Here is a 21,016-nt window from a genome sequence, read left to right as displayed (position 1 = left end):
GATGTGTGTAGGTCGTGAAGAAGGGTCTAGTAAATCTCAAGAGGATGGTAAGATTACCGCCAGGGACTGGTGCGGGATGTTGCCTCAAACGCACGCAACACGCACGAGTGTGAATATAGTTGCCACAAAGAATCGATTGTGTCCACAACAGGGGCACGAAAAGCAAAGCGTTTATTCAAGATCTCCACGTTTTGCACGTTTGTTGTCATTATATTGTCGTACGGTTCCTTGTCAGAGGTAATGAATGTGGATGGAAATAACGGTGGCTGATTCATATAGGTTAAGTTCTGCGTATCATCCCCTCACTCGTGAAAAGCACTAGATTCACAGGTAGGTGCTATCATTCTTTTGTTCCTAGATTCGGATTCTTTTGCTTTAAGATCGCCTTGTGGGAACCCTATAGTGCTGTAGTAAAGTGAGTTCCTTTCTTTTGTGACTAAAACTGGCTTGAAAGTCGTGAGACATGTGTCAGTCCATCGGTCTTCCCTTGGATTCCATAGGTTTATTGCATGGGAACCGGAGGGTCGTTTATGAAGTTCCTCTGGAATGTGATATGGTGGCAAAAGGGCGTCAAGAGTTACAGTGATGCGATTCTTGAGTGCCTTGATGTTATTTGAGTTATGTCGTCGTGTTCTACCTCGGTTTTCGAGTGACTGCGGTTTGGGAACTTCATGATCAAGATGTTAGTGTCGCAGAGTCGTGATTCGAGTGTTTTAGTCAAGATACTTATATCTTTGTGTTCCATTTAGGTTATTGTGGGTTATTGTGGGATTGCTTCATGGGAACTTAAAGTTTGCAATTTAAGTGCCTTAGCTTCTTAACCCTTTGACACTAAGAGTGATTAGCATCTAATTTCTACTTACAATATTACCCTTGAATCATACATCGAGGTCAGGAGAATAATGGAAATGATCAATAAAAGAAGATCTTGACTGCAGAACAAATTCTCCTGGTCAGCACCATAGGAAATGTATGGAAAAAATTATGGAGAATATGCATACTAATGTTAGGTTGTAAAGGGTTAATACTTTACGCGGGCCGTTTGTTTTTGTTTTGCGAAGTTGGATTATCATCAAAATGTCGCTTGCATGTGACGTACGAGCCGCAAGATGTGGTTGTAGTCCTCAAGTGTCATTTTAATTTTTCCGGCGTTAGCTTGTGTCCCAGCCTCGAGAAGAAATCTTGTTAAAATGAGTTTGTAGGCCGGGAAATGTTATCGTAGAATTCTAAGACTTGCGAGGTTCTACACGACCCGTACAAAAACTATGCTTTACTTTTGTAGTGGGATTAAGGGTCTTATTAACCCTTTGATTTTACCGAGACCTCCTTTGCTGACATTGCCGTGGCATGAAAGTCTTCTAGCTGAGAGCCATTCTATATATCGGAGTGCTTTCGAGGGTTAGCGAATCTATTTATAGACAAGTGTTCATCTTTGTGGGCCGTACAAAGCCTTGGATATGATGGTTCGTTTTCTGCCATACTTTCTGAGGTTCTCACGCCAAAGATGAAGTTAGTTCTGTCTTGCAGTAGTATCAAGGAACAGTTTTCCCGACCTCATAATATTTCAAGGGCCTAATGGACAAAGACAAGTGGGGGAATTGTATTTTAGGGGAGTATCATGTTATCTCTTGCGATTTCTATCATTATCCAACTAACAGGTGACGGAAGAAGAAAAATTTATCAGTTAGAGGCTATTATCTTGTTCTAAAACCAAATTCTCTCTACTAATTTATAACAAAAGCAGCTGAAAGGAAGAATTGCTGATCAGATCATGGAGTTCGTAGTGTCAAGCTTTCGAGCAGCTTGAAAGGAAAATTATTTACGCGATCTTGAGGATCTGAAGTAGTAAGCTTTGCCGCTGGTGGAAGGAAGGTTAAATAAATAAACCTAGTGGTTTAACAGGGTAATTTATTATCATCAACTGAGTTGAAAACGTAAATTGGCCACCGTAAAGAGTTTACAGGCTGATGTTTCGAGCGGTAGCCCTTCGTGAAAGCTAGGGGTTTGAGATGTTAGGTGTTGTTTTCTGCGTGGAAAGAGCAGATACAAAAACACACGTCATAAAGATTCTTTACTATGAATCGGCCCATGAATTGTATCACTGGGCGATATATGAAGCATGGCTTTGAGCTCCAGATGCCTCAATGAACACACGTCACCGATGCATTGGGTAAGTGTATCTCCCTACATCACATGAAACAGTTTACTCAAGTAGGATTGCAGTAATTTTGTAATAAAGTAGCCTTATTGTGACTTTTTCTATGAATAAAACAAAACCTTCGTGATTTTTCGTTTCCGTTTTTTATTTTGCAAATACGAACCCAATGTCATTTCTCAGATTTCTACTCAGCCTTCTCTTCCCGCGGCTTAAATGAGACTGGTAACGAGGTCCACCTAACTCCGATATGTTTTGACCCGTGTAAGGAAGACTGGGTCTAGTACACGAAGTCGATACTTGAGCGTCTTTGTCCACTTCCCAAGAAAACTAAGGGAGAAGAAACCTCTCGTTCCCTTAAGATTTATTAAGACAAGTTTGGTCAAGACAATCACTCCTTTGAATACATTCTTGCTTTAGTTTAATTATTATACAAGAGCACAGATTGGTTCTAAAACTTTAGAAGACGACCGAGTTGAGCATGGCGCCGAGGCACTGGACGATGTCTGACGTCATCATCACTTCTACGCTCTCTTCCAGATGCCGCTTGGGATCCTAAAAGAGGAAAGGAAAAAAGATATTTTGATTTCACAAAATTGCGTCCCCTATCATGATGCACTTTAACTTTGAAATGAGCTCGCGCTCAGTGGAGATCAAAGAGCAGACCCGAGATAAAAACGCGGAAACAGAGCCTTGTCAGCCGGTTCTTTCTGAAGTGAAGGGCCCCTAACGTCGGCGCTTGGGGCATAGCTGGCCAAACCAAGAGATCCTGTAACAACTGACCTGTTTTCCGACATTTTTTATGGCCCGTTGTTCTGGAGTCATACTGTCTTCCTCCTCTACAGCCTAACAAAAAAAAGAGTAAAGTAATTCATGTAAAACTTTTTGTCTAGGCGCAAAAAGAAGGGGTCTGTTCACAGTCTACTTTAGAATAGTAATCTTACCTTGTGGTAACTCTTGACAAGCTCCAACATTTCCTGGATGAAATTAAAAAAAACTGCTTCAACACTGTATACCATCAACTCGGAACTATTCTACAACTAGTTGATGTAAACTGAGCGATGATGCAGCCTTCGTTCAACTCTCGCAACAGCAACGAAAGAAGCAGTAAGGGTTATTAACATACAAACGTATTTGTCAACTATATTGGATAATTCTTTACAGAGAAACTACAAGCCTGCTCGCCCTTCATTCGGGAGGGAAGTTTTTACACCAAGTACATCTATCCCTTGAACAGTTGAACGAAATTGGTTGAATCTCTTGAAGAGCCAGACATTCGTGCAAAATTACACACGGAGAAATATTCCAATAACAGTTCAATTCTGAGGAGTATATATTGTTTATGCTTTGACTCGCTGTAACGATTTTGTAAAGTGAAGCATGTTAGAGATTAAACTTACTTTAACTGTTTTCTGATTCAATGCGCAATGGTCGTCATAATCTTGCAAAGTTAAACCGTCCATCCATGTCTTCTTGTGCAGATTCAATAACATCTGAAGAACAACAACAACAAAAAACACTAGGAAATGAGAGTTAGGAGACAAGAAGCCCAAAACTGCTCCCGTTTGTCGCATTTGTACTTTCAGTCAGTGACGAGACATGCTCGGAAAAACCCCCCGATTACGGATTCGAATTTCTGCTAAGAGAACTCCACTCAAGTGTGCCTGTGTAACCAACTGAAACATCATCTTTTCACCTCAATCAACAGGCTTGAAAACATCGCAAGATCATTTCTATGATTGCGCACTTTCAACAGTATCAAGGCAGTGAGTTCCAACTGAAGAAGTTTCAATACCTTTTGTTCGAGTTCATTCTTTTTGTAGTTGATAGAGATTGAGTAGTAATGTCTGTTCAGACCATGTATCAGAGCCTACAAAGGAAACAAAAGGAAAATGGGTCAGACTATGCAGGTTCTCGTGAATATGAATTCCCAACATTTCATCTACTTCCCTAATTTTTTTACAAGTATACCTGTATTGAAGGCTTCTGTAAATGTCCAAGATTTGAGGTTGTCTGTCGCGACTCCTGACCAAGGACCATCATGTTCGGATTAATGAGACGGAATGCATCTATAACAACCTGCGGTCGAAAAAAAATACAAATACAAATATAAACACGAGTACCAGTATTGCTGGGTAAATGGCGTTTTCCTGGGCAAATACACGTTTTAAAGCTGTACCAGTATTGTTTGGTAAATGGCGTTTTCCTGGGCAAATACACGTTTCACAGCTGTACAGCACACGTACATGTAACTTATCACAATGTCACAAGTATGAATTGTCCAAGAAAGCTGCCCAACCTAAATTTTTTTTCACAAGAGTCTGTACTGTCTTCCACAGAGTGAACCGGAATACTCTTACCTTTCCTTTTACACTCTGAATGGGATCGACAACAACTGCAACAGCTCTTTCAGAGAGTGCTTCAAAACTCTGTGGAAATAAAAAGAAGATAAAAAAAATGGGTACAAAATTGCATTTACACTTATAACAAGTTTGGAAAAGAATCTTTTTTTAATCTGAGTCACCATGTTTCATAAGCGTGGGTGGCTTATCTCCAGGAGTCTCGTTTTCTTTTTCTTTTCGGTTATTTTTTTTTTTTGGGGGGGGGGGGGAAGGGGGGAAGAGGAGGGGGAAGGGAATGATCACTACTTTTAGGATCGACCCTTTCAGGGGGTCACCTCAATGCAGGGATTGCTACTTTTATTAAGAATGCTTTTTCAAACCTCCAATAAAATTCAATAAAAAGTAAAAACACACAACAAAAGGGAAGCAATTTGGTAGCTAACGTACGTATATATGTATACTAATTTGACCACCCCCCCCCCCATGGGGTTCTCAAGGCCAATAAAAACAAATTGGAAACAAACAATGTGAATGAACATAATGTTTTTAAAAATCCCAACTGGCAGGCAGTAGACTGGTTGCCATGATATAAAGTGCAGCAAAGGAGCTGAACTACACTGTTGGGCAGAAGCTTGAACCCAGGGCCACTAGATTACAAGTCCTTCACCCTAACCACTCAGCCACAATGCCACCACCACAGTGAGAGGAGTACTGAACACAACTATTCTTGATTGTGCCACAAGACAATTTGTCGATCAGGGTAATTCATTACACTCAATAACAGTCCTTCATTGAAGACTGCAACTAATTGAAATAATCACAATACCAAATCAATCACCTGTTGAGTGTTGATATCAACTCCCTGAGAGCCAACAGCCAAAGCCTGGATGAGAGTGGTACCAGCCAACCACCATTTCTGGCCAAAAAATACAATGACATTTAACAAATTTACATGAAAAATGTCAGCCATTAAGTTATTTTTTAGCCAGTGCCAAGCTCTCAGGAATGACAGACAATCAAATAAGCATTTGAGCAATAATTGGTGGGGTTCTCTGTAGGAATGATGTCTCTATCCTCAGTCCCCCTCCATTTTAATCTCTAAGAGAAACATTTTTTGCTCATAATGGAATGAAATGAGTGATGTTTTGACCTGCAGCTTATATACAAAGCTAAAAAATTGATCAATGCAGGTAAGTTGCGATCGCTTTAACAGCAAATTACTCACACCTAGATCAGATGTGCAGATAAGCTGCAAACTTCAACTTCACAAAGTAATCTGCTGACTTTTAACTTAACAAGCATCCCTGTCTGGGGATACAGACCTTTACAAATAAAATCCCATCTAAAGTATATATTCATTGCTTTTATAGATGGACAAGCTATTGTCTACTGTTCTAAAGGATCTACCAGACAGTGTACCTGCCAGTTTGCTTCAACATGTCCAACATCTTAGCTTGAAAAACAGGATCAACAGCCTCCACACTCACACCCTGTCAATAAATAACAAATAAATACCTCAAATTATAGAAAAATAATTAAGCACTGCAAGGCCTTTTACAGGTTAGTGTGCAGTGATACTGGGTAAACATTTGTTAAATACCAGGCAAAAAGTTCAAAACAAAAGGCTTACAGATTAAATTTTCTCCCAACAACTTTTAATGTGAACTTACTGTTCCACTTTGCGGCATGGCAAACACATCAATCACTCGCACAGTGTAGTCATCCACAAATTCTCCCAACATTAGTCCCATAACTTCCATTGGAACACCTGCTCTGCCTGAAAAAATAAGAGTTAATTTTTAAAAAAATTAATGGTAAATGGATGAATGTCCCTCTACAGGTTCAAGTTCAAATTCAAATGATAATACAGTAAATTATTAGCCTAGAAACTTTATGTTCCATTGTCAAGAACCTCTCCATCAAGTATTTTATCTTAAGCAGACTGAAGAAATGGAGGAAATGGGCTAATTCTTTTTTCATCCACTCCTTTTAATAGAGGTCCCAGCTGGTATGTTGTTGTTGTCAACTAGCAGAAGGCAAAAGCCCAATAGACACATTCCACTTATATAAAAATTAGAATAGAAATGGAAATTATCTCATTAACAAAAGCAGACTGAAAAGCCCAAAGCATCAACTGTTGTCATGAACTCTTTACATCATTAACTGAACTGTACAATGTGCAACAGCCCAAAAAAGTTAGATTGAAACTTATCAATTCACAAGTTTTACTTGCTCCAAGTAATATGTTAACCCTTTACACCCTAACATCAGTATGCATATTCTCCATACTGTCCATAATATAATCTTTTGAAGATGCTGACAAGGAGACTTTGTTTAACAATCAAATGCGTCTTTCATTGGTGATCATTTCCTTAATTCTTGTAACCTTTATTCTTTTTTTCTATCCTTTGTGACCCTAATTCAGGCTGATGATGTGAGGAGAAATTAGATGCTAGTCACCCTAAAGGGTCAAAAAATTAAATTAACCCTTTCACTCCCAAGATTCAATTAGTAATTCTCCTTACTGTCTGCCATACAATTCTTATGATGTTAGCTCAGAGAATTTGGTATTGGATCAGCTAATAATCCCATGATTGATATTCTTCTCTATTCTCATCACCTACCTGCTTGATATTGTATTGATATTGTAAGGAGAAATTTTGTCTTGGTCACTTGTGGGAGTTAAAGGGTTAAGGGGTAGAAAATGCCATCAAATTGGTTTCATCTCTGGAATTAACCAATATATAGTGTATCATATTAAATTATAACTTACCATGTTTTAACATCTTTCCAGGAGTACATTCAGGAATTAAAAATAAATTGAATGAAAGAAAAATGTTAGAATTTCAACAATTGTAAATGAACATTAAAATCATAAAATTCTGGAAACATTACCAGAACATGACTTGGTGTAATTCTAAAACAACCCACATGGCATGTGGAGATACAAGTATGACATGGTATCTAAGTGAAACAATTTATTGCCATTTGCGAGTTTCATGTGAAAAAATATTATCATACCTTAAGAAGAGCTAGTGAAGAGATGTAAACTTGTTCTGCAGTATCAACAACGGGTGCATCACTTGGAGGAGCCTGAGGTGAAAATGAACATGTGATCACATCAGATATCTCCACATAACAAATTCACATGAAACGGAGATAAAGGTATTCTGACATGTCTTAAAATATGATTATGAGAGGAAATCAAGATTATTCACTTACACTTCATTTTGGTTGAGTTAGATCGATTTACAAATTAGTTTTAAACAACACGACCTCGTTCCTCTAGCTCTGCTGGTTCCTTCAATTAAATGTAGCTCGTTGTTTAATTAGAGTAAGTAGAATCTTTTGTCAAATAAAGCTAATTAACTTTGAATTGTTGCCCCGAAACTGACTTGTAAGATTGTAAACGGTTTAAACACGAGTACAACATCGAAAGATGCATGGTGAACGTCCGGATGAAGAGAGTTGTGTGAAAAACACAGTTGTTAGTGTCTGAGACCGGCGTTTTCACCGCATTTCTACAACCTGAGCGGAAATCATCTTCAGAGTGAAGACTCCCAAGGTTACATTCGTCATTTTAAGTACAGTTAAGCTAAGAATACGATCCTTAATTTTGTAATAATAGCATACTTTATACAAAAAGCGTATTTTCACTGGATACAACTGAGGGAAGTGGGTCAAATCAAACTTTGTTAAAAATTATTGTTTCAACGTGTTGAAGGAGAATTTGTGAAGGTTTTTAAACATCGTTGTTTCTCGTTATGAAGCGTACGTATCAATAAATAAACAAACCTGCCCGACCCCAGGAATACCACCAGATCCTAACCGTAATATTCTGTCCATCTTAAGGAAAGAAAAAAATTTAGTTCCTTCAATGTGAAATGACAATGCAGTTTTCAATATGGCGACTTCACAATTTGTGTGGTGTAACAGTCATATAGTGATTTAGTTTGGTTATAACCGCTGATATACCGCTCACTCTAAAACTAACCAATCGGTGCTGATCTGAAGCGAGGTCATATCTGATAACCTTTAGGTACATTACTCTCACCCGAAAAGAATAGAAAACAATACTACAACGAAAATAAATAAACAAAAAGAGCAAAAAAAAAACAAATAAAAAGAAGAAGAAACAAAAGTCATCTTGACCTCATACCCCTTCTGGTCAAAACCTTTTAAAATAATTGAAAATTGACAGTAAAGGCGTGGTGCATGCTTACATATGAAAATGAAACCAGCCAGCCTAAAAGCTTGCACGGATAGTTTTCATATCTTCAGAAGCACACAAGGCATCAGGGCACTTTCGCTTTAGAGTTCTTTAGACTAAGATGAAAGAATCATCAAATATGGGCACGAATACTATATCTAGACTTTTCCTATGGGAGTTGTTATTGTTCACCATTCTTGGAGGCTTTCCGTTTTCTGCTCAAGGTGAGATTAGGGTAAAAACTTTCATCGTGTTTAACTGGGTGTATTTTTAGTTTTTGCATGGTGACATTATGATTAAGAGTGAGGTTGAATTTGCCAAAACCGTCAAACTTAGCAAAAATCGAGGCCCGCGAATTTGTCCACCGATTCTACCTTCAGTCTCATCCTAAGAAGGGGCCCATTATTGGGGTGAGGTATCGAAGTGGTTGAAAACTTGCCTCGGCAACGACCTGGGTTTTCGCACTAACAACGCGGTCTAACAAGCACTAATTTCCTTTGATAAGACCTGCATTGTTTGCAATTCGTTAGAAATATTTGTTGTTCGAGAATTTTTTTATTTCCACGAATATAAACGATGCTTTGGAGGATTTACAAAAATCAGGGGATACGCCCCCCCATGAGGTAAATTCCATCAAGATAAATCGTAAAACAGATGCCATTAAAATACTCTTTGTGTCTTTGGAGTTCCTAAGAAATACATTCGATAATTTAAGCAAAGAAAGTACATCCTTTTTCAAATGCCCATAGATGTAATTCAGAATTCGATCCTTGTTTCTGATACGTACCGCCTTAAACAGTCCTTGATATTGCGTCTGTTAAGCTGCATAGAGGCCCAATAAAATTAAATTGTCTCTGAAGTGGAAAGTCAAAATACCCGCGCGCGATGGATGAATATGAAATTCCTTAATTCCTTCCTTTCGTTGTCCGAAACATATTTCTAGTAACCTTCTTCAATAGCTTCTCTATGAGCGTTTTAAATCGGTTTGACCCAAGAAGAGGAAAATGCTTTCAGGTGTAAGAATCGTTTTATCGCATAAATTGAAGGCTGCGGTTTTTTCATCAAAACAATCAGCCGATGGGTGCCATGAATAAATTTCAAAAAATCGAGTTCTCGGCTCTCGTACCAAGTCTTTCTTGACAATTGGGTACGCGTCCCTTTTGGGATCGAATCACCATCGAAATGAATGGCATGACAATTAATTGCAACTGTTCAAGGTGAAATGCAATTCTACTCTGTAAATTAAAACGTTATCCACAGCTTGACACGAGACGATGAACCAATTTTGATTCAGGTTAGGTATATTCGTTTTCCTTCTTTGAGCAGTCCGTTTCTCGAATCCAGTCTTTGATACATAATCGGGAAATCACTTCCGGGTGAAACGAATCACATCAAAGCAAAATGAAAAACAATTTCTGTATAGCAGAAATGTGCTTCGAATTCTTTGGGAATGTCACTGCTCTGCAGATTGTTTATGTAGGAAAGTTGAATGCCTTCTCAGTTGAGTAATCTGAAAAAGTGGATCGATTGAACACTGATAAACAAAGTCTTGTGTGACACATTGTATTTCATTTGTATACAAATCAATCATTGTGTGGCATTGGACCAAGCTGGATTTATCAATAAACGCAACATTCAGATAAGTTTACTGTATCTACACATCCATCAATAGCCTGCAGGACCGGCGTGATTTTTTTGCGTTTTCGGGCGAACGGAGGCAAGCGCGAGGTGAGCTTGAAGTGCGAGTCACGCGCGAGGGGAGGAACGGGTTCTTCAGGCTAATTCGTCAAAGACTCTTTTGACATAACTGTGTTAGGACCAACAAACTTAGTGCAATTCTAAGTGAGGATGGCCACTTATGCCTTATGGGATTAGGTAAAACCCCGAGAAAAAATTTGAAAAGCCCCCTGTGAAATGTATGGTAGGACAAGTCCATTTAATGTTATAGTCAGGAAAGGAAAAGAAAACGAACATTATGGCGCGAAATAAGGTTAGCAGCCTAAGCATCAAGAGTCCATACCTGACTCTTCCCTTCCTCCAAACACTCAATCTTCCCCGTCACTATCGTCTCCCCCACCACAGTCAGTATCTAAATAGAGTCATCCATTTCATTAATCAGGAATTCCCTTCCAAGCTGGAAATCTGAATATATCAAAGACCCTACAGGACTGGAGCTGTAGCAGTGGGTGTACGCCTTCTTTTCACTGTCGGTTGCCGCGCTGTACGAACGTTGTGTTCCCTACTGCTTTTAGTGGGAGGGTAAGTGTGAAACAAGCATGCGGGGGAAAGTGGGGGAGGGGGAGAGTTTGAGGATCGATCAAGGTAATAGGCGGGTGGAAAGAGTAGTTGTAGAATGTGGCATAGACAAAGAGGAGACCGTAGAGTGAAAGCTAAGGGAGCTTGAAGGAGAGCATATTCACAAGGTGTGCCACAACCTTAGGGTCATGATCGTACAACTTTTGTTATCTGTGAGTTTTTTTCTTAATTTGCGCGAGATTGAAAACTGGCATGATTCTCACGTTGACTTAGTTAACAGCGTTTAAAAAACTGAGAAAAGAGTAGGTAATAATGTACTTATCACAATGTCTTCAATGTAGGTCCAAGTTTACGTGACAGTTAGCCATGATGAGAAGTTTTCGCGCGTCCATTCACCCTCAGCTGTGTGGGTTCAGTCTGTCACTACACGTGGCTTTGAGGTGTGTGCACGTGAGTCAGGCATTGGATCAAATGGAACAGGAATTATCAACTGGTTGGCTTTCCAAGGTCATCCACAAATGACGCGTGGTAGCGTTACTTTTAGTGGAATATGGACAACGGAAACAAAATGCGACAAGATAAATTTATCTCAGGTTAGATGAAAAAAAAAAAAAAAAAAAAAAAAAAAAAAAAAGGCTAAGAAGTACACTGCGTGTTTTTTTCGTTCTAAGTCACGCTCTTGGCAGGTATTTCGCCGAAGTGGTCCTGCAAAAACTTAAGTGAAAAATGACACTTGGTGCCAGATTTGATTTTTTTTACTTAAGACTTCAATTAGGTCAATTCCATCTAATACGAGTTGCGAAACGTTTCCTTTTGTTCCTTTTGAAAGCTGTTTTCATGATTATTATCTACCAAACTTACCAGGACAAGGTCAATCAGTGTGGTGAATCAGGGTTATCAGTCTTGCTAACACAAAGCTGACTTGACATTACTCGACGTTTCAATTTATTTGTTTTCATAGATCAGGATATGTTTATGTATCAAAGTACGAAAAAATTGTTCCAGATAGGTAAAATGATTGTCCCTGTTAAGTAAAACAGGGCTAAATATCCGCGCATTGAAAATACCGCTCAGAATAACGGGGTTTATTGTATCGAAAATAAAACCAGTTTTCACGGTAAATATCTGAAGTGCCTTTCATTATGATATTGACGCATTCTAGGGATTTGTTGGAACACCTCACGTCTTTGTGTCAGCAAAGTATACAAGAGACACAAAGCCAGATGATGCCATGTATGTTTGGTTAGAAAATGTCAGTTCTAAAAGTTTCGAGGTTTGCATACGTGAATTCTTACCGTTTGACGGGAAACATCAAGACACAGTTGTGGTAAGTTAACTTAATTTACATTTTTATTCGTATCGCGCCTCTTCCAACTCCAAAATCGCAACATCTAACTCGAAACTCGAACCTCCAAATCCAAAACTCAAACCGTGAAACTTTTAACTCAATACTCGAAGCTCGAAGCATGCGCAACGCACATGATTGAAACTTCCGACTCATTGTGTCTCACACTCGCACATTTTACATGCAGGACTGGTTTGCGTTCACTGGTAATGGTTCTGAGTTCAACTTCTCGAGAGCAGGTGAAGTGAATTTCCCAAATAGTGGCATCCCTAAAGCTGAAAATAACTATGGTTTCTGCCAGGTGAGTGTCGCGATTTCTGTTCCAGTTTTTTTTTAATTTTACTTTAATTTAATCTTTATCATCGGAAACTCGAATTACTTGTCTATTTTCACATGAAGCTGCTCTTTTCGCCCTTTGAAGAACGAAAATAGTGGCGAAGCTTTTACGCGCGAGGCACGTTAGCGGAGCCTCATAGCTAAGAAAATATGGTAACTTACTAAGCAGAAAAAAATTGGGTCGTTACAAGATTGCTACCGTCCATACGCAAAACTGTTCATTGTATGTGAGCGTGTGTGTGTGTAATTAGCAATTCAAATTTGCTTTGAGACTTGGCAAAATCTGTATAGAAGAAGAGGGCTGGAAGTTTTTTTAAGTTAAAAATATTACTTTGTCCTATCTTTTGCCGAAAGTCTCATCTCTTTCATTCTGGGATACCCTTCAAGTTAATGCTACATTACTGATCCTTTTTCCTCCGTAGAAAGCGCACTTCAACACCACCTTTTATGCATCACCAATTGTTCTTATTTCTGTCCATCACTTCTACAACCCTCAAGTCAGTGGGAAGAGTTCCAGTTCCCCAGAAAATAATATTGTTACAGCATGGGTCGAGGTAGGCTTCTTATTTGTTTCAGATATTTGGAGCTGAACCAGTAATAAAATGCGGCACAAATTTTTTTTACCTTACTAGAAAATTAGGATCGCATAGGTTTGTAGATGATTTTATCTTTCCTGTCACTTGATTTTTATTTGGCTGATTGAAGGCTCTTCAGTATCCTGCTTATGATGGGAGATATCACATAACCTCTGACTTGATAACAACACGCCTGTAAAGGTGTGCAAAAATCAAATTATGTTACATGACGCTTATTTACAAGATTTTGCCCTTCACAGGAAGTCGGTCTAACATCTATGACGATTTGTGTTAAAGACTTAAGCGGAGCTGGGAGTAAACATGATCCACTTTCCGTGAGCTATGTCGTGATTGGAGGTTAGTGCTTAGGCGACAATAATGATTTACACTCAATCTATATTTCATCCTACTCTAAGACAAGCTGAAATAAGTTTCGGACTTAAAAGAGATTTTGCCCCACCTTCCTTCCATATAAGAGACATGAATGCCCAACCTAGACTTCTCCTTCTCATATTCCACTTCGTACTCCCCATTCCGACATTTTTAAGGTGAAAAATGTAGAACTTCGCTGTTTGCTGGACATTATGTTCAATCGAATAAAGTTCTAACAACTTTCTAAATATATATCAGACATAGATCCATGCCTTGGCGTTTACTGCCCATCTTTTGGAGTTTGCAAAACTTACAGCGCCCATGAAGCTCGCTGTGTGTGTAATGACAATTGTCCGTCCTATCAAGATCCGGTGTGTAGCGCAAACGGAACAACGTACGACAATGAATGTCGGTATAAGTTGAGCTACTGCAGGGGACTGGACAATAATACGATGTACCATCCAGGAAGCTGTGAGGGTATGTGCCTTGTTACTTTATATTTCATTCATCACTTTCTTCGTTCGTTCTTTGGTTCATTTGGTCAGACGGTCATTACAACATTCCGTTCTTATTTCTTTCCTTCCTTCCCTATTTCATTCACTCACTCACTCACTCATTTATTCATTCCTACTCTCTTCTACCACAGCGAAAAGACAATATTTACGAGGAATAACGCAATCCTTTTTTGATGCTCATTACCAGGTTTTCCATTCCTGCGCGGCCGTGTTGAACTCCTTCACGTTCCAAAATGGTCTGAGTCAGGCTGTAAGACAGTCATTTTCCCGCCATACCGATTTTACCCAAACAAAGACGTCCACGTTCAACTTACTGTGAACCACATCAACCTAAATGACTCCGTGACAGTACATCACGCAATCACTTTATGGACAGAAAACGTTAACAGTCAAAATTTCACAGTCTGCGCCATGCAAGCCGGGAGGAATGGGAACAACTTTAACCCATTTGCGACTGTGGACTGGATGGCCTACCAAGGAGCACCGATAGACGGGGTGGCTGGAAAAATTAAGGTTCAAAAATGGTGGTCAGGGACTAACTGCGAAGATGTGACTTTTCCTAAGGTAAGACGGAATCTGTAAGGTCCAAAACAGTGACATTTCTCCGATTCACGATGTTGCTTAATTGGTCATAGCCCTTAGCGTTTTTTAATTTAGTTGAGAGCCCCACAACATACTGTTTAGCAAATTGACGTCAGAATGTCATTGTACCAGACCTTCGTGAATTAACTTTTGAAGGCAACGTTTATTTCAGATAGAAACTCGAGAATGTTACCTTTTCGAATCCCTGCCCTACAAAAATGATATTTTGTTCTTTCGTGGTAGGACATGTTTAAGGAAGATCCAGTAACTCTTGTGACGGCTGAACACGTGAGGACTGGAAAAAAGTACGATGCTGCTTTAATATGGACAGAGGATACAACCAAAACCTCATTTAAAGTTTGCCTCCGTGAAATGCAAAACTTTGATGGAAAACACGAAGACATTTATGTGGTATGATTCTCTATAACTCTTCTGTTACTCTCTTTGTTCCGACTAGCTGTTGTTATTACAAAGCGTTCTATTTTACGACATTAAATCAAAAAGCCTTTTATAAAACTATCCAGTTTTTTTAAAGCTGGCTATAATTTAGATATTTTCCATTTTTTAGCGTTGGTTGGCATTTTCTAAGCTGCACCGACCTCTCTTCACTGAATACGGCTCTGTCAAGTTTCTGAACACAAACCAGCCAACAGAGGAAAACAATAATGCCTTTTGTGAGGTAATGTTTATGATAATTTTGATGATGATGATAAAAAAAAGAAAGGATTTGAACAAACGAGATTTTAGAGCAGTTTGATGGATAAATAAACTTAAAATTATTCTTAAGATGCTCCCTCAAATTTCTCAAAACTATTCTGATAGTTCTTCTTTACTTTCGATTAATAGTTTGTGCATTTTACAAGGAGCTACAACGCGACACCATCAGTTTTAATCACAGCTAATCACAGCACCTCAGAAAGTGGAAACTCAGCAGCGGTCCACAATGGAATAACAGCTTGGATTGAGGTAGGCTTTAAACAACTGGGCAATGTTGAAACCTACTGAAAAGCTTGACTGAATGCTATCGCGTACCCAATGCAGCAGACACGGGCGTTGTGCACTAGAGTTCAGGGAGTGTAAACCACTGTGTAGGAATCGATAACACAAGTTGATCTAACAACGCTTAATGCTATCGTCTGAACATCATACACATGCGGTGGAAACTAAAAAGAGGAAATTGCAATGTACAAGATTAAAAAAGGGGTTAAGGCTAATTACAAAATAAGCTAAATCGATAGGAAGACGAAACTAAATACAATACGCTGGAACTTACGTCTGATCCTGTTTTAAAGGGCTTAGAGAAACTGCAACGTTACGTAACTGGAACAATCGTGTGCGGAAAGAAACTCTGATCTAACTCCGTCGATCTCCTAACTCCAACTTACTCGATACTTAGGGGGCGTACCATTATAAGGGTATAGTTCACGTGTACAATTGTAAACTGCTTTATCAGGAATACTAGCCAAGTAAGTAATTCAAACTGTGTACAGTAGTCCACTGTATGTGAGTATGTAAGCGACCTTCGCAGTAATGAACACTACTTGAGCAGTAGTGAAAATAAGGCCTGGAAAAAAATTCAGGCCTGTACGGGATTTGAACTCATGACCTCTGCGATACCGATGCAGCGCTCTACCAACTGAGCTAACAAGCCAACCGGGAGCTGTTGATTATGTTGGTTCCAAATAAACCCGCGAATTGGTTAATCAAAAGGAAGGCGATAACGTAATCAAAGTCTTTTTGGAATGTTCATTACAGCTGCATGCTGTAGAGGAAGTGATTCTCGTAAAAAATAGAACAGAACATTACACTATAGTTGATAAAGTAAGCTAAAAATTGTGGATTAGTTTGGTTTTTGAATGACAATATCCAATCAAAAGCCTTCGTGGCAAAAAATTGTCTTACCTATTGAACCCAACAACATAGATCTAGCTGAGAGATGATCCCAATCCCAGCTAAGATTTTTTTCTTCCTGCATTAGTTCTCTTACACTAAGCAGTTCTGCTTTGTTTTTAATTATGTTTTCATCGTACCAATTCTAAAATTCAGAATATGAACACAACGGGGTTCAGAACCTGCGTAAAAGAACTGTATGAAACCCGATATGATCCACTTTCAGTCAGTTATGCTGTTGTGACAGGTCAGTGAACCTTGATAAAGAAAAATTTTAAAATACCTGTAAATAGGACAAAGATTTAGTGAACCTCTTTTAAGATTCGACATCGAGGAATTTAATGCAAAATGAAACAGAGTTTAAGAGAGGAGAAACCAAGTTTTTCCTTGCTTGATTTTGAGAAGCCAAACACTTACGCTTCTTGGAGTTATCAGTGCTTAATTTCTCTTAACAGTTTTGACGCCCTGGCAAACAAACAGGCTATGGGAACCTAAAAAATCATCAAAATTGGGGTGTGGTTCGGATTTAGGAGCAAATTTTCAGGACGAACCAGTAAAGAAGTCTTTTGCCACCATTTTAGAGAATAAGTTTTCAGTTCTTGAGAGTTTAAGGGCTAACCAGTACTTTCATGTCCCTTTTCCAGATGTATGTGATCCCGGGTGGAGTTATTTCAATGGCTACTGTTACTTTACGAGTGAAACCTGTACAAACTGGACAAATGCATTACAAAAATGCCACGGAGACAATTCAGTCCTTATTGATGTCAATACCAATGAAGAAAATGTCTACATACAACATCGCCATAATGGAGATAAATCATGGCTGGGTTTGAATGACAGATCAACAGAGGGTGACTTTACTTGGGTGGACCATGGACATGGAAACTTTACAGCCTGGGCCAAGAATCAGCCAAATAATTTCAAAGAAGAAGATTGTGTGCACGCTCTTGGTATGAAATACAACTATAAATGGAACGATGTGCAGTGTAGTGATTGTCATCAGTTTACTTGTAAGAAAGGTAAGCGCACAATATTAAGTTTAAACAACTTTATAATGTGGAAACTGAGGCTTAGCTCGGGATCTACGATACGGTGGCGCTTATAACCTTTTATCAGCCTCAAACATAGTTCTAGTTCTAGAAATAATTTAGCTTGATATAATTATACCTCACCTATTTAAATTATGATACCTCACCAAGTACTAAATTATAATTCCTTTGTAATAACAGACCTGAACGAATGTGATAAAGAGACGTATTACTGTGACAAGAGTTCGTCTTGCTCTAACACGCAAGGTTCGTATAAGTGCGCGTGCAACCAAGGATACGTTGGAAATGGATTTGCTTGTTATAGATACGCGAGTAAGTATTTTTTTTAATAAAATGGTAGTTAGTAATTTTATTATAAGCAAAGAACAACGAGAACAACGATATGAGTCGCCGTCGAAGACTTGATATGAAATAAAACGCATCTTTGCGTAAGGTGAACACTCAATATCTAAGCTACGCTACAGGGACCTCCCACATCCAGGCGAGTATCCCACGGGTAATTCATGCCAAGTGCCCTTCTGCATACCTCCAGGATCACTTGAAGAGCAAATGAAGTACTTACTCTTGTATTAGTCGTCGTTTTTCATTGTTGACTTATGTACTGTTGCCCTTTATTCATCTTAGAAAGTAAAGGTCAGTTTTAGACAAGCGAGAACATCGAAGCATGATTTTAAAACTTTCGCTCTGTATCTGCTCGTAGGAGGCTTGGAATACTCAAGTATCGTGGGAAACAGTCAGCATTTCCTGACCTGGCTTAGTAAATTGTTGGAGCCTGTGACCCGTTCTTCTTCATACTGGAATCGTTGCTATCGAGCCACTGTGAATGGCTGGTCCTCTTACAACTTCCACTCATGTTGTGATGGCAAAGGTCCCTCGGTTACAATCATCCGGGTCGGAAAATATATCTTTGGGGGATATACAAGTTATTCATGGAGTAAGTCGCCTCCGTCCCCACCCCAAGCTTTATGTCGTTTATGTAAGAATTTTCGTCAGGCAGAAACTGCTCAAATGCGCAATATATATATATACATATATATATATATATACATATATATATATATATATATATATATATATATAGTTATATAGCTCTTTGGCATACAAAGCTTTGCTTTCATGTCCAAATTGAGCACTCTACTAGGATGAGTCATTGCTGCTAGCATTATGCATGCTCACTGGTTTCTCTAGTTTGAGCACTCTGGCATGGCTTAGGTAATCCCGCATGTGTGAGATCACTTGGGGTGGCTATAATGCCTTACCTCCATCCTAGCATCAGCACTGCACTGATGAGGCCCAGAAGGCCGAAACAGTACTGTCTGCAGTTAGTTATATATATATATATATACATAGGAAGTCTGCAAGTCGATTTTCGCGTGGAACAGTGCTCAATACGTTGAAGCAGAGCAGAATAAATATTATGAGAGGGAAAAAGGGACGCAACTACATTTCCCGACAAGCCTGTTTCGTGAATCACTTCACTCTTCAGGGGTTTAAGCTCTCATAATATATATATATATATATTTAAACCCCTGAAGAGTGAAGCGATTCACGAAACAGGCTTGTCGGGAAATGTAGTTACGTCCCCTTTTTTCCTCTCATAATATTTATATATATATATATATATATATATATAGATAGATAGATATATAGATAGATAGATAGATAGATAGATAGATATCGATATATATATAAACTGAAGGTGGGACAAATCAATAAGACATAACTTTTCCGTGACTCTGAGTTTCGAGCTAACGCGATCATCAGACAGATTAAAATCTGTCTGAAATCTGAATTCAATATAGAATTACTCCCCTCATTTAAATTAAATCATATTCTTATAGTTTCGATTATTTATGCATGCATTTAAATTACAATGCCTAACATTTTTTTGTTTCGAATTGATATATCACTTCTTTTATGCGGTGAAATTAGCTAATTTTAAAGAACGCTAGGACTATAAGTTCAAACCCCGCGTTTAAACTATGTATATTATGCTCTGTTAGACCACAATTAGACAACAAAGCAGTCAGTTTAAACATCGAAGAGCAAATGATATACCTAGCTGCGAATTAGCACGTCTTTTAATTCATGAAACTTGAAAGTTCTGGTATTACCTTAAAGGTAAAAAAGTCGCATCGGTGGACAACAAAAATTCGGAGCCAACAATTTTTAGAGCTTTCTGGAGCTTTCGTATCCAGTTTTCACTCGTAGAAGGATTTAAAAATATTCGGAGCATTACAGTTGGAACTGAATAGATGAAAATGCCTGCACAAGGAAAACTTAGTTATGTAATAAAAAATCGCTAGATGCTGAAGCTGGAATGTAGCTAGATTAAAACATAGACGTAATATTGCAGATAACATAGAACGGTTCTGATACCAGTAACAAAAAAAGGAAATAATATATGTGTTTACAGGAAAAAAGCCGAGGTTGTATGGCGCTGTCTAATACTTAACCGATATCTTTTTTTTTCATTTTTCTTTTCGAATTAGCTTACAGTTGTGCGTACCACTACAGTTCATCAGCCTTTCTGTTCTCATTGGTTAACAAGCCAGGCTGGGCACCGGTGAAACTGTCTCAAACAGGGGTGTACGGCTCTTATAATTCTTATTCCATATACAGTTGTTACGACCGTGGACCCACATTTGGTAACGGACACGATATTTACATTGCCAGCTACGCCTCATCCAACACAAACTCCCACACATACCTTGGATACACCTACAGTCCACCATCTGGTTACAGTCATGGCAGCTCCTTCACCAAATCATTCCTGGCAGGAAGTTACTATTTTCAACCTGATGAAGTTGAAGTATTTTATGAAACTACTTGAAACAAACATGTCGAATCAAGCGTAATAATATCAATAAAAAATTGTCATGATTTAAAAACTCAAAAGAGTTAATTAAGAAATAAGAATGACTTGTAAATGGCATGTTTCCCTTGTAGACTCTGCGTCACTTTAAAGGCTTGTTAAGTAATGTAGAATTTAGAACAAACAGAATGAAAAGTTCTAGAAGCAATAAAAGAGTTCAAAAAAGCCCTTATGAAAATGTTGACACGCATTGGTAGAAATTGAGGTGGTTATCTCTTTTCCTTCCCAGACTCCCTGAAACAATTCGACAGTCACATTGCGCACTTAAAGGCGCATGCCAGTAGGATGTCATTAACTCACGCTGCATGTTTGCCATCAGGCTACCAATGTCGTTTGTGTGTTTGTCTCTTATGCAGTTTTGCAATCAGACTTTTATTTATGTGACATTAGTTCAAAACTAATCACCAAAGACATTATGTTCAGTTTTAATGGTATCGCAGAGTATTATTATCAATTTAATTCCAGTGAGTAGAATTCATTTGCACCACATTTTCAACATGTCTTGATGCTTTTC

General features: G+C 38.6%; 2 protein-coding genes across 2 annotated transcripts; one reads left to right on the top strand and one right to left on the bottom strand.

Annotated features, from left to right (window-relative positions):
- Window positions 1-2,559: 2,559 nt before the first annotated feature.
- On the bottom strand, window positions 2,560-8,409 carry LOC131783008 (26S proteasome non-ATPase regulatory subunit 14). The gene is given in 14 exon segments (XM_066167253.1): window positions 2,560-2,710; window positions 2,939-3,001; window positions 3,100-3,132; window positions 3,556-3,648; window positions 3,951-4,025; window positions 4,127-4,234; window positions 4,516-4,584; window positions 5,336-5,359; window positions 5,361-5,419; window positions 5,918-5,987; window positions 6,168-6,274; window positions 7,271-7,283; window positions 7,519-7,590; window positions 8,293-8,409. Coding segments are annotated over 14 exon segments (933 nt in total). The 5' UTR covers window positions 8,344-8,409; the 3' UTR covers window positions 2,560-2,614.
- A 383-nt stretch (window positions 8,410-8,792) lies between these two features.
- On the top strand, window positions 8,793-20,662 carry LOC131783005 (uncharacterized). The gene is made up of 17 exons (XM_066167240.1): window positions 8,793-8,931; window positions 10,827-10,966; window positions 11,305-11,556; window positions 12,126-12,290; window positions 12,496-12,609; window positions 13,067-13,198; window positions 13,480-13,576; window positions 13,850-14,068; window positions 14,294-14,670; window positions 14,932-15,099; window positions 15,257-15,367; window positions 15,535-15,654; window positions 16,735-16,825; window positions 17,223-17,597; window positions 17,808-17,939; window positions 18,328-18,561; window positions 20,120-20,662. The coding sequence occupies exons 1-17, from the start codon at window positions 8,829-8,831 to the stop codon at window positions 20,458-20,460; spliced, it is 3,171 nt and encodes a 1,056-aa protein (XP_066023337.1). The 5' UTR covers window positions 8,793-8,828; the 3' UTR covers window positions 20,461-20,662.
- Window positions 20,663-21,016: the final 354 nt, after the last annotated feature.

Source organism: Pocillopora verrucosa, chromosome 5 (assembly GCF_036669915.1).
Source record: "Pocillopora verrucosa isolate sample1 chromosome 5, ASM3666991v2, whole genome shotgun sequence".
NCBI lineage: Eukaryota > Metazoa > Cnidaria > Anthozoa > Scleractinia > Pocilloporidae > Pocillopora > Pocillopora verrucosa.
The sequence above is the reverse complement of the archived record's forward strand: the minus strand, read 5'-3'. Positions and strand labels throughout refer to the sequence as shown.

Excerpts from the sequence above, each read along its gene's own strand:
- LOC131783005 (XM_066167240.1), top strand. The coding sequence starts at position 8,829 with ATGAAAGAATCATCAAATATGGGCACGAATACTATATCTAGACTTTTC. Across the intron at positions 13,577-13,849 it reads GAGCTATGTCGTGATTGGAG|ACATAGATCCATGCCTTGGC; the intron begins GTTAGTGCTTAG and ends AATATATATCAG. Across the intron at positions 15,368-15,534 it reads ACAATAATGCCTTTTGTGAG|TTTGTGCATTTTACAAGGAG; the intron begins GTAATGTTTATG and ends TTCGATTAATAG.